General features: G+C 34.8%; 3 protein-coding genes across 4 annotated transcripts in view; 1 reads left to right on the top strand and 2 right to left on the bottom strand.

The window, feature by feature from the left end:
• Nucleotides 1–3,083, bottom strand: part of LOC119838681 (SPRY domain-containing SOCS box protein 3-like) — a 14,295-nt gene extending 11,212 nt beyond the window's left edge. Inside the window, exons 1-2 of one of the 2 annotated variants that reach the window (XM_038364754.1) lie at nucleotides 2,748–3,083; nucleotides 559–755 (exon numbers count right to left, since the gene is read on the bottom strand). In XM_038364754.1, coding sequence (XP_038220682.1) covers nucleotides 559–755; nucleotides 2,748–2,889 — 339 coding nt within the window. In that variant the 5' untranslated portion in view covers nucleotides 2,890–3,083. The remainder of the gene's footprint in view (nucleotides 1–558; nucleotides 756–2,747) is intronic. The other variant, XM_038364755.1, reaches the window with a different exon arrangement.
• A 607-nt stretch (nucleotides 3,084–3,690) lies between these two features.
• On the top strand, nucleotides 3,691–9,549 carry LOC119838703. Its single transcript, XM_038364784.1, has 5 exons — nucleotides 3,691–4,128; nucleotides 4,820–4,949; nucleotides 5,199–5,466; nucleotides 5,888–6,049; nucleotides 6,734–9,549. The coding sequence occupies exons 2-5, from the start codon at nucleotides 4,876–4,878 to the stop codon at nucleotides 6,905–6,907; spliced, it is 678 nt and encodes a 225-aa protein (XP_038220712.1). The 5' UTR covers nucleotides 3,691–4,128; nucleotides 4,820–4,875; the 3' UTR covers nucleotides 6,908–9,549.
• Nucleotides 9,550–9,673: 124 nt separating this feature from the next.
• The window catches only part of LOC119838702 (protein HID1), an 11,133-nt gene continuing 7,201 nt past the window's right edge, over nucleotides 9,674–13,605 (bottom strand). Inside the window, exons 13-17 of the mRNA XM_038364783.1 lie at nucleotides 12,993–13,096; nucleotides 12,401–12,546; nucleotides 11,645–11,811; nucleotides 11,222–11,380; nucleotides 9,674–10,826 (exon numbers count right to left, since the gene is read on the bottom strand). Coding sequence (XP_038220711.1) covers nucleotides 10,763–10,826; nucleotides 11,222–11,380; nucleotides 11,645–11,811; nucleotides 12,401–12,546; nucleotides 12,993–13,096 — 640 coding nt within the window. The 3' untranslated portion in view covers nucleotides 9,674–10,762. The remainder of the gene's footprint in view (nucleotides 10,827–11,221; nucleotides 11,381–11,644; nucleotides 11,812–12,400; nucleotides 12,547–12,992; nucleotides 13,097–13,605) is intronic.

The following is a 13,605-nucleotide window of genomic DNA, read 5'->3' as shown; positions in this document are numbered from 1 at the left end:
AAACCGCAGACCTGCGGTTACTATGAATTGAAATAGAATAACTCAAAAAATGAGGAAAAACGTAGTTATTACAAATGGTTTAAATAAATAAAAAATACAATGCGAAATCGGAACCACTTGGCAACGTCGGTTTAAAAAAGTCTTTATCAAGGGCCCAATTGAATACTATAAAAATAAATATTTTAAGACTGTAATGGACAAAATTCAAAACTAATTTGTTTAATAGCAGGTCCACAAACTCGGCATGCATTTTGTTTGTGATATAAAAAAACTAATACTTATTAAAACTGTTTTTCGTATTTGATTTTACGCAACTAATATATTATATTCTAAGGTCGGCAAACGACTACGCCTCTCCAAACGTTCATGGGGGGTAGTAGCGGTTACTTGCAAACGATCCGCCAGCTCTATTGTCGGCCATGACATAAAAAAATATCTTAAACAGTACATACATATATATATAAATTTCCTACAAGTACATACAGTCTTCGTCACCTGTAATTGAAGCACCATCTACCCACTTGCCAAGCAAATATTTAACACACGTCACCTACTCACAATGTCAGTACCGTAAGTCTCTGTAAGTATCTTTATCTCCCAGTAGTAATGATAGTTGTGCAGCAACGGCGCGTCGCCCCTCACGGCCGCCGTGCCCGAGCTGTAGAACGGGTGGAAGGTCACTTGCTTCTTGTCCTCGCTGACCATCACCCAGCTGGATCCGATGCCGTTCGGTTGCTCCCAATTCCATTCGCTGACTGGAAAGGACATCCATTTTATTTATGTGATATGACTTTTCATTTTTATGTCAGAGCGGGCAACTGTGCTGGTGCTTCGCCTGATGGTAAGCGATCACCACCGCCCATGAACATTCGGAGGCAGTGCCTATGCGAATGCGCTGCCCGATTTTTAGGGGGTAAGGAATAAGGAATGGATTGTCGACTGGAAAGAAGAAATGTGCTAGGAGGGATGAGGAAAAGGGGCATCCTATTGGACTACTGGACTAATTTTGATGAAACTTTTTTAATTACACATATAGCTTTTAATCCTTGGCAACATATGGGCTATAATTTTTTTTTAAGAATGTAATATGAATTTGAATCTATGTGTGCGCGAACGAATCCGAGGGCACAACTAGTAAAGTACAAAGAAACTGAAACTACTGTAAAGAGTAGAGTTTAGCTAGAGTATCTGAACTCTTATTTTGGTAATATATCTCTCTCTAAATCTAACCTAAACAAATTTAACAAATTTAGAAAACAAATTTATTCCCTTTTAAAAATATTATTCTATATAAGTGTATATACAAGTGATTTTTTAATATCAGTTATAATAAGTGTTTCATTGTTTAAATCAATGAGTACCTCCATTAATTCAAGCATTAAACTAAATTTAATTTGCACAAAATTCTTATGCACAATGTCATTAACAAAGAAAAAAATTTTTTGGTAAATAAATTTATATAATTAGTATAAAATAAATATTTAACAAATCCATACATAAAGCTAATAATTTAATACAGAATTTGCAAATCATTCTTTATTTAGGGCTAACGTTTCAATTTTTATTCGACACTTATGTGTCCAATTATTATTTATTTAACATGACCGTTCAAAAATGTGTTATTTGTAATTTGCCCTTCTTTTCATTACATTTTTATATAATTGTGTAATAGTTTTCTAAACGGATAATACTTTAACAGGGATTAAAAAAATTTGCTTATTAATATGGCCCATTGCTTTACTTTAAACAACACAAATACAGTTATCAGCTCCATGGTGTATTTTACCATGTTGTTAAATCCATTACATTAAATTGAATTTATTGTTTGCATGAATTGTGGTTACAATATTATCATTACTGACTAGCTGTGCCTGCAACTAACTTCACACATTGCATTGATTGAAATTCAAATTCATCAAAACAAATTGAAGCTCATATATTGCCCATCACTTAAAACAAATAAAGCTTCATCAAAATACATCCAGCAAGCTAACCAACAGAAAGACAAAAGAATATTTCAAACTTTTTTTGTTATTGAGTTATTTACTTGACCCCTAGGGATATTATTTTTAGTTTCTATTTAATGTAATTCATTGGTTTTGAATATCATATTTGATCAATTAAATTGTGTGGACATTATCTCTCTGTCAATTAATTCACAAAACTTCAATTGGGAAACACACTATGAGAATCTTAAAACAAAACTAAACTCATGAAATTCAATCTTATTCTATGTGAAAAAATTTGGTTTAATCTTATGGCAAATGGCTGCACCTATTTCTTTGTAGTGTCACTACTTTGGTCGGCCTTCACAGACTAAGACAAATCTTGTAATAGGTTTAGCTACCTGCACCTAAGCAAGCTGACTTCAGCCAGCCAAAACCAAGTGTTAACAGACTGCTTTTCGGATATATGATTAGATTAATGGATTTTTCAAAAAATTTTACATATAATTAATTATTTAAAATCAGGGTTGATAAATTTTTATTGTTATTAAAAAATTATATAAATGGAATTGATAGAAATGATTTGTTTGCATTTTCTTTGAAATAAATCTAGTCACAGATCAAATGAAATTTAATGTGACCTGTTTTATAGTCTGCATATTATTTTAATTCATTACTATTCATTTGCATACTTTATCATTTATCTTCATAACGATCATTGGTTTTAGTAAGTCACGGCTGACGGTGTGCTATTGTTCTATGATCAAATTTATATGTGCTGCTAGATATTTAAAACATTACCATCATTATCTTCTCCGCAGGTACAAGATCTTAGCTGAGTCCACGATACAGGTGCTTTTTTATTCCAGCACTGGCAGTAGGGTCTGGCACAGCGGTCGCGATCATTAGTCCGAGTTGGTGAAACGGATCGAGCCACTAGCATTGTGCCTCACAGTATTTGCACTTATTATTTGAGTATATACTATGTAATGCAAGTTACACAGATATCCTATATATGTATATTAAACATATGCGAATAATATAGTGAATCATTAATAGCAAAAATTTAAATTGTTGGAATAAATAGCACGTATCAACATCACCGTTACACAAATCACAAACAACTGTCAATTGTCAATACTCAACACAAATTAATTACTGCCAAGTGCCAACCAGTGAATTGCCCAGTTGCCGCACGTATTTATATAAATATCCGTTAACGTTCGAAAATCATTATACTTTTTTTGGTAAGGAAACGTATTTATTGGTTTTGAAAATATAAAACTGAAACTATACGTAATAAAATATCCATATATTCCAATTATTGCTAAATTTGCATGTAATCTAAGAATTGATTTACCAACATCTACACGATTTTCCTAAATCAAGATGGTCGTGCTTTGAGGTTTTCGAACGAAGATTTAGAATTTTCCGGAAACGTACCTTATCTACATACTTGCCACTTGGCTTTGGCTAGAACAATAGATTGTTTGGCGGTAAGTTTAAAAAACTAATTTTGTTATGAACATAATAATCTAAAATTTAACGGCAATTGAAAATAAACGTATATGCAATAATCAGAATCATATTACGTAAAATTGGATTTGACAATTCAATTCTGATTATTGTATTCTTTTATAAATGCGCGAAGTCGCAAAGTGAAATGTGAAAATTGCAATGGCAACTTCTTCCATCTTTCTGACCCCACCCCATCCCCGCCTTCAACAGCTGAAAAGCCCCAGCCCCCAAGTTGAAATGCGAATAATGGCTGTCATAATTCGCATATAATTCGTTTCTATTCAATAATCTCATCATCGATCAATCAATTTTGTGTTTATTGTCATTTTCGCGCAATCTAACTTCATTTGCTCCTCATAATAATTGTGTTTTTAAGGGAATATCGATGGATCAGTACTGTTGAAATACATAGTGATTATTGTGTTTTTGTGAATAAAACCAATTTAATAGTGGATCTTAGTGCTTCCCCTTTAATTAATTATTACTCTTGCTAAATGCATCTATAATAAATATGCTAGTGTTGAAGCTTATCGCCAATTATTGTTAAAATTAAAGGCTTATTGTTAGGGCTTAGGTCAAACATTATTCCAAATGCATTTTTGGATAGATAAACGTAGTCAGTGCTATAGTGGTCGTCATTGAGTGCCGTCTTCTTTATCGGCAGGTAATAACTTTTCCAATAGATTCAGAAAATAAAGATACCATATTATACCATAACAAAACATGCCAAAATTCATAGATTATATATAAAATTGCTGTGTCGATTTATTTATTAATGAGATTGGATGTATAAAATATTGAAACATCTTATATTTGTGATTACTATACACTTCCTAGATGCTTCTTTTATGTCCATTTATGTCAAAATGTTTTTCTATAAGAATTGAATATTAAAAGCTATTTGTTCATATATTTTAGTTTAGTTTTAAAAGCTTCTCTGTGATGCTTGCATCTGTGTGAGTCATGTTGAGAGTTTTGGTTTGCTTTCTTTCATTTTGTTTGCTTGTTTTGTAACACAACAACTTTCAACTGATTGACATGATTATGTGCTTGATAGGCAATTGTTTACTTTTGGCCCTATTTTGGAATTTTGGTAAAAAATTGCCGCTCTGAGTGGTGTAATAATTTCAGAATGCAAACTATATTATAACAATACTTTCACTATCCAAGCAAAGTGAAGTTCATATGCTCCTGTGGGGCATGGAGCAGATGTATTATAAATCTATTGCCAAACAATCATTTGTGCTCAAGTTAGATATATATCTATATATCAAGCAAAGACGCGAGGTAAAGCTGGATATTTGTCTGTTTTCTGAGCAAAGATTCGAGCTAAATTCCCTTTATCTGGTTAACAGGGGTGGGTAGATCGCGCGGTCGTGCGTGCGCGGGCCCGCCGGGCGGCCGCAAGGGCATGGCGGCGCCCGTGCACCGCTTCGTGCCCGTGGACTGTGCACCCAGACGACCGCGCACACAAAGACAATATAAGTAAGTCAAAAGTTCCCAATGTTTAGAAGTTTTTTTTTCGCTTATGAAATAGACATAATTAAATTATATATAAAAATAAATATATCTATTTCTAATAAAACTTGTGTAATTTAATTCCTTTTTAAAATTTTATTCAAACAACTCCCCATTTTATCTCATTTATTTTGTTGAATTTTTAATTTTGCTATTGTATATTTATTATTATCGTCAGTACCTTAACTGAATATATAACAGCTATAATCCGAACAGCCCCCCACCGGTGCCACCCGTACACACCTCCCGACGGACGGTAGAAGAGCCAAGCATGTACGTGGAGATACCGCTAGAGCCACCGCAGCCTACTATAGCTAGCCTTGCAGCTGCGCGGAGTGTCACCCCAGATACGCTACTACGTACCGCAGCTCTTGGTTTGCAGCATTCGCCCATGATGGCTCCACATTTGAAGTTTGGGATACTTGTGTCGTTAGCACTGGCCACAGTGTTTATTGCTGGAGCGAAGTACTATTTCGATCGACAGGTAAGTGATATTGGGATGATAATTGAATGGATCATGCTCGTTGTTTGGATATTTAGGAGGATTATATATTGATTATATATCACTGTTATAATAATGTGATTGAAATGAAATCAATTATTAAAAGTAAGTACTTTTTTTTTTATAAACAGACGAATATTGTAACTGCATAAAATAAAAGAAGAATAATTATCTCTTGCATTAGGATAACTCATAGCATTTCATAGATATTTAAATTCAAGAGGGAAATTGGACGGGATCTGATCCGGGACCAGAAAGTTAAATGCTTTAAATATTCCTAGTATATAACAACAAAAATCTTTTCGAAATTTTTCTAAACTCGCGTATTACAAGTCCGCAGCCAATCCCAGCTCGCCAGCCACCTAGCGCGCAGCACCAAAAACTTCCGGCCACTTTTCCGCAGGTGATACACGAAGCGGGCAGCAGCGAGGCGGGCGTGATGTGCGCGGCGATGGCGTGCGTGTGCGGGATGGGGTGCGCGCTGTCGCTGTGCCGCCCGCGCGCGCCGCCGCCGCCCGCCTTCCCGCCCGACCGCGTCTGCTCCACCGGCACCAGGGATCGGATGGTGAGTGGCCGTTCGCAGGTTCTTCCTGCCCGAATTATCGGAACGAATCTTATTCTAGTACAACTAATAAATTTATTCTTTCCTATTCTTTCAATTAGACATAAAATGTGATATAACGTTGTTTTAAGGGGAAAGCCACCGACAATCGAAACACAGTTCCCTACTAGTTCGGTAGTCAGTGGGTCACATGGGAAATGTAGTTAATTATCTATACTTATATTATCTCGTCAGATCTGGAGCAGATACTACAGAGCACTAATATTATAAAGCTGAAGAGTTTGTTTGTTTGTTTGATCGCACTAATCTCAGGAACTACTAGTCCGATTTGAAATATTCTTTCAGTGTTAGACAGCCCATTTATTGAGAAAAGACTATAGGCTATATACGGGCGAAGCCGGGATTGACCGCTAGTATGTCAATAAATATGTTTTTTTTTTAATTTTAATAAATCGAATTGAAAACATTGGCGCTGTGAACGATATAAAGCGTATTTTTTTTACATATATAAATATAATTTTTTGTATATATAACCCGACGAATTGTAGATAATAAAAAAAAAAGATTTTCAATCTGGGTCAAATTTGATTTAAATTTGTTTGATCCATCGTGAGCAACAGTCACGCACAAATTTATTTGCAAACTGCCACTGAGTTACATCGTAACATGGTCTTCATTACATTCCAGCCGCCCTCCGAGCCCTCAGAGGACATATCGCTGGCCACGTTGCTCCAAAGCTCTGAACAGACGGCGGGGCCCTCCTCCTCCCCGGAGGCCCCACCGCCGTACCACATCGCGGTGTTGCTCCCCGGGCGGGAGGCCCCGTCGCCCCCGCCCCCCGCGTACTCGGCCCTCAGCTAGCTAAACTCGCCTGTGAGCCAGGAGTTTATCATATAAACTGGTACACTGGCTCACGGTGCACCCGGGACCTTGTAGATTTTCGAGTAGTGCGGGTAGTTCGATATTTTTGTTTTCGTTTTTTGAGGGTGTTTTGATTTTTTTGTTTTTTATATTCGAGTCATGTGTTTTAACAATCGTTCAATTGGCGTTGTTAAGACTTGAATATTACAATGTATTCGCCTAAAAACATACGAAATCTAGTCTGATTATTTAGTTTTTGATTTTGCGTGTGTTGGTTTGTTGGTTGAATCCGTAAGAGTTGCTCATTCACTAAACTGTTTAATTGACTACGTTAAATTATTTAAATTTAAGTTTAAAGACTCGTATACAATAAATTTCTTTATTAAACTTTAATTGTAGGTATTATGAGGGTATTTAGAAGTTAACGTACCCGATAGATTTATGCATTTTATTGATTATAATTAATTCACATGATCTCGGTATGAATCTTAATGTTAAAGTATTAAATGTTGATGAACGCACAATATGCATTTTTAAAGAACAAGCTTTTTTTTTTGATAATTGTATCTTTGAAAAAAGATATTTAGCTAGCGATAAGAAGTTAAAAGAACTGATAAAATTGTGTGAACCGTTGTTTTTTTATTTATTATTTTTTATAATTAGAATTTGGAGAATAACCGATATCGACGTAAGTATTACAATTTTTATTTACATTTTATAATCCACAGATCTCAATAACCTATTAGTAATAACGAATTGATTAGCAATTGTTAATGGATAATTATGTTTTTTTTTTACAACTACCCTCCGTTTTAAAAGTGCACAAAACGATGACAATTTTAATGATATTTGGATCCTTTTGATCCTAGGCCATAAACTATGCTATGTGTGTTAGATTTAGTAATTATAATATTAATATAGGAAAGAGAGAGGGAAGACGTGTAAATAAGGTACATTTTCGTAATCAAATGGTAAAAAAGTTTGTTTTATCTAAAATTTATTTTTAATTGTGTAATTTGTTTATTATATTGACAATTACTCATAAAAATCATAACTTAAATTTTTAAACATGATAATAATATGTGCTTTGGAGTTTGGTGTATAGCACTTTGGTTAAATGCATTTTATACTTTACAGTAGATATAACGTGAATAAGTGTGTAGGGATATAGCTGTGTGTTCTAAATTTAAGCGAAATTGGAGGGAATGTAACCACTTGAATTTATATTTATGGCCAAGTCTGAAGCACCGTATTCATTCAACAACATTAATTAATGACAAGTGTTATATATAGGACAAAATGTGTCCTATGTTGTAATTTTTTTTTTTTAACGCTGGATTGAATTTTGACATTTATCAAATTTCAATCGCAAGAGAATAGAGAGTTAATCGGAAAGGAATAATGAAACAGCTGTTGATTAATATTCATAGTTTTCATAAAGCCTTAGATGATATATGAAATTAACCCCAATAGATTTATAATAAACATACAATGTCAGCTTGTGTTACAAGTTACCAAAATAAGTTTAAACAACGATTATGAATGAATAATGAATTGTTTTTATGTATTTTATATTTGATTAAAAGCATGTATAATATGTTTAAAAAAAATATGTAATTACTATTTGTAAACCTACATTACATTCCAATAAATGCTCATTTGCACATTTTAAGTAACTACTAACATAAAAAATGCTCTAGAAATCATTAATGTATCGTGCTTGATCTTGTTATATAGTCATACGTATAGTTTTTGCTTAGGGGGCGTCCATTAATCATGAGAGTTGAGAGTTTTTTTTTTTAATACAATTATCTATTTTCCCATTCCTTTTTCCTTTTTCCTCTAATGGAAAAGAATAATCGTGATATTTGCCGAGAACCCCCCTTCCCCCCTTTTACCCAACCATAAGTGAGATTTAACTCGACCCCCACCCCTTATAGAATACCTCACGTAAATAATGGATGCCCTCCTTACGGATGCTTATATTTTGACGTCTTATTAAAGTTATGTCAAAATTTATCGGCGTAATTAGCGAAAGCCAAAGAACTGCGCACGTTAATTTTGAAAACAATTTTATGGTCACTGGACCATAATTAATCTTAGCAAAGGTATTCGATTTTCGAATCATAATCAAAAAAATTTTTTTATCCTTTGTAAAGTTCAAAATGGGTGGCCAATTTAACCTTAATTTGTTATATGAGCAATATTATAGAAAATTTAATAAGCGAGCTTTGACTGTGACATTCAAATATAGTCCTTATAGGCACTGATAAAATAAACAGAACGCCGTCCTTCCTGTAAGACCCTACTTTTATGAAAATAAGGACTATATTTCAATGAACTCATTGTTATTGCTGTTCCAGTATGACGGATGTACAAAAGGATATTTTTGCTCACGATTCATGTTAGCCTTATCGTTCGCCGTATAGATGACAGAGATAGCGCGATTACTCCCATTCAAAAAGCCAATGGCTTTTTTTCTACGGCCAAGGTTATAACAAATGTATAAGACTAACGTATATAGTCTAGTCATAGCAAAATTGATGTGATGTAATTATTTTAGTACTGTTATTTTTATATTTATGTACGGTATAGATAAATTCGTCTTTGTAATGGACGCTTGAAATAAATTTTAGTACACGTGTCATTTTTTATTTAATCACCAATGTCGAAGAATAAAACAGACAAATGAAGCTCATATTTCCATTTATTTTCAATAACATTAAGTACATTAGTGATATTATAAAATAAATAGATTTATTTCAACATTATTCTATATAATATTCGACATAATATAGTATTAAAAATGCATTTTGTCATCTGGTATATTTTGTTTTAAAATTAAAACAAGGACAGGAATGGAGCCAATGTAAAATTTGCCTCATAAAACGCCGATTTTTTCTAAAGGCGGGAAATTTTAAAAATGGAATGGTGATATAAATAATTCATAAGAAACATTAAAGTTTGTTCGATTAAAGCAAACTGCACGGAAAACTACATTAAAGTACATACATACACGAAAAGTGACTAGACCTACAGATAAGAAAAACAATAAAGCATAGATTCATAGAAAAACTTTAAATTTTTAACACCTTAACGGAAAAATAACACAATAAATAAATCTAATGTATGCCTCAAATATTCACGTTCACATATTATTTCTTATTTAAAATTCAAAGCTAAAATATTTTACTAAAGTACAGGATATAATTTATCACAAATAGATGGTTTAAAATGTTGCCTATTATGCCTTGTTAGATACGTATATTAACAGTCTAATTTTAGATTTACACAAAAATTGTTTATTCTAAGCCACAAATGTAAATAAAAGCGCAGTAAGTTGTTTAAAATAAAGAACAATTATGGTATTGTCGAAACCCAAAATTAATTTAGTCACATTATATACACTTGAATTAAATTTTAACTGTCAACGTGACATTTCACGCATATGAATGATGCATAAGGGAAGATATGGGTTAAATGTCAATTTGACAGATTATTACAGAATGATAGAGTCCCCTTGTATCAATGAAGCAAAATTCTAATTGATTCTTGATAGGAAAATTCCTATGAAAGTCAACTAACATCATATTTGGATGTACGTAATCTGCACATTACTTACTGTCAGTCTGACATTTAAGTTTTTTAAAATTTGTTTAACGAAATATAATGCGACTACTTAAAGTTGGCAACAACAATAAAATTTGGTAGTGCATATTTTTTAATATTACGTATAATTTGCCATTAATATTCTAGAACTCAACATAACCCACCATTGGTCGTATATAGCTGTGATAACATATACATTGTGATTAATAAATAACTACTGGAATTTTTTTATACAAATTATCTATCTCAGACCCGTTGTATCTCGAACAGTTTGACGTCAGTGTCATACCAAATAGGCGGATCCACGTTTCTGTAAATGAAAAATTAGGAACGTAAGAAATTAAAAAAAAAAAAAATTGAAAAAAAATGCATCACGAGGCGGGAATAGAACCCGCGTTTTTCTCAAAACAATTATTTTCTATTCATTAAGAGTCTCATTTATAAACATATCAATAGTATAAAACTAATAATTCAATTAGAAACGACTTAAACCTATTGTGTATGTATTCTATAATAATATTGTCGTGTACTAATGTGTAATTATTCTAGTGTAAAAACTAAAGCGACAATTGTGTAGAAACTAGCTTTCAGCGGATTCACTTACATCCACCTTAACTCGAATAAATTTATGCATGTGTACGTGTGCGTGTATGTGTGTATGTGTGCGTGTATGTGTGTGCATGTGTGTGTGTGTACGATACGCACCGTATATAAATGACGCCCCACATGTAGGTGCGGAACCAGGCGGCGGTGCCGGCGTTGGGCTGGTACTTGCGGATGAGGATCGGGTGCGGCACCGGCAGCAGCCCCACCAGCGTGCCGTGCTGCAGGAACCGCAGGATCTCCGACTCGTCCGTGAGCCCCCTGCCGGGTGCGGAACGCGATCTCAAATATCTACTAATCCTTCCTTTTTTATGTCAGGCGGGAAAGTGAACTGGTGGTTCGCCTGATGGTAAGCGATCACCACTGCCCAATAACGACTGATGATGAAGTTTCGAAGGTGTTCCTAGCTTTTTTTATTATTGAATTAAATTAATATTTAGAAGTCAATAAAAGTGATCTTAGCGTTTTCATTTTGGAAATACAAAACTCTGATATAATCTACTTATGTGCCCCGGGTCCACTCACTTGTCGATGCAGATCTTCTCGACCTGCGGCACCAGCACCTGCAGCAGCCGCATGATGGTCTGCAGCGGCAGCCTGCCGCGCCAGCTGGCCACCCACTCGCTGCTGGCCTTCCACCCGCACTCCGCCCTCTCCTCCTCACTCTTCTCGCTCACTCGGAGACTGTCCCTCTACAGATATATGAAAAATTGGTTATTTGAACAGATTATATAGAAATAATTTTTGACGAAATCTATTTAAATTGTGAAAACAAGATCAAATTTAAACGGGGCCACACGGAGAGTATCAGCTTTCAAATAAAAAAAATATCGTAAAAATCGGTTCATACAGTTGAAAGTGAAACCTCCGAAATCTGCTCCTCTTAGTTAAATCGGTTGAAAATAGTTAAGTACTTAATATAATAAATTATATACGATCAATATGAGAGGAAACATCAGGAGACTATACTACTATTTTTTTGTACATGATGACGTCATAAACTAACACCAAAACAATCATAATTATTTACTCAAACACAAATCCTAAAATTTAATATTCATTTCAAAGGCGCATTGCAACTCGATAAAATCGTAAGAGAAATTTAAGATTTGTATCTTAATCTTAAATATCTTAATACATATTAGTCCATAGAAACATGCTGTAAAACTGTTTCACAACACTATTATTATTATTAATGTGACCATAGACCACTTTATCAAATTCCACCCACTACAAAAACGAAACGGAAGCAATACATCCCCTCCCGCTCCCGCGACTCACGTGCGCGACGCTCCTCCCCTCCCCGTCCCGCTCCCGCTCCGCTCCCTCGGGCTCGGCGCCCTCCTCCCCGTCGCCCGCGCGGCGCGGCAGCAGCTGCTCGCGCGCCGGCGGGTGCGCCGACTCGCGCTCCGTCATCGTCGCGATCGCTGTGTACAAAAAAAACATTCACATAATATATTTAGATTTTATAATTTTCTAGCTGCGCCCCGCGGTTTCACTCGCGCAAGTCCGTATCGCGTAGGAATATCGGGATAAAAAGTTGCCTATATGTTATTCCAGCTGTCCAGCTGTCTACGTACCAAATTTCATTGCAATCGGTTCAGTAGTTATTTTGCGTGAAAGAGCAACAAACACACACACATCCTTACAAACTTTCGCAATTATAATATTATATAGTAGGAGTAGGAAGCAGGATAGGATAGGAAGTAGGATAATTCATTATAGCAAGGCAAAAATACGCGGTTTGGAATCCCGACTTGTGAGCAAATTGTTTTCTACTCTCTCAAAATTTTATTTCAACAGGCACAAGTTAATAAAAAAATAATAATTGACATAAAGCAAACAAATACAATTCACAGTTTATGAATCTCACCAGGTGTATCGGGCAAAGTGGGGTTGAGGGTGCCGGGCTCCGCGGGTTGGGCCGGTCTAGAACCTTCCATCGCCGCTTCCACCACCGACTCGGCACTTCGAGACCTGGATATATGATTAAAAAAATGTTCTATGTAATAATAATGATATTTATTTCAGGCTAGCTGTTTCCCGCAGCTTCACCCACGTATATGTTCATTCTAGCTGGGCCCCGCATTTTTGCCCACTTAGTTATATAGTATATAACCACGTTATGTTATATAGCCTAAAGTTTCTCAATAAATGGGCTATCTAATAATAAAAGATTTTTTCAAATCGGACCAGTAGTTCTTGAGATTAGCGAGTTCAAACAAACAAACTCTTTATACATATAAATTTTCTTGGTTCAAACTTTTATCTCCTTAGGAGTAAAATTTATCGAAGTCCTTTCTTTGCAAATGCCTACATCATAGTGACTATCTGCATGTCTAATTTCAACCAGATCAGTCCAGTAGTTTGGGTTGTTCGCTAGTAGATCAGTCAGTCAATCCTTTGCGTTTCTATACCTAGTCTTGCCATAAATATTGTAATAAAGAAAAAAGAAAATTGTTAACTGCAAATAACATTTATTACTT

The sequence above is a fragment of the Zerene cesonia genome, unplaced genomic scaffold (assembly GCF_012273895.1).
Source record: "Zerene cesonia ecotype Mississippi unplaced genomic scaffold, Zerene_cesonia_1.1 Zces_u004, whole genome shotgun sequence".
In the NCBI taxonomy this organism is placed as follows: Eukaryota; Metazoa; Arthropoda; class Insecta; order Lepidoptera; family Pieridae; genus Zerene; species Zerene cesonia.
Note: the sequence above shows the minus strand (reverse complement) of the source record. Positions and strands in the feature narration are given on the sequence as shown.

Coding starts and splice junctions, on each gene's coding strand:
- LOC119838703 (XM_038364784.1), top strand. CDS start 4,876: ATGGCGGCGCCCGTGCACCGCTTCGTGCCCGTGGACTGTGCACCCAGA. Junction 4,950..5,198: donor CGCACACAAAGACAATATAA/GTAAGTCAAAAG, acceptor TAATCCGAACAG/CCCCCCACCGGTGCCACCCG. Junction 5,467..5,887: donor AGTACTATTTCGATCGACAG/GTAAGTGATATT, acceptor ACTTTTCCGCAG/GTGATACACGAAGCGGGCAG.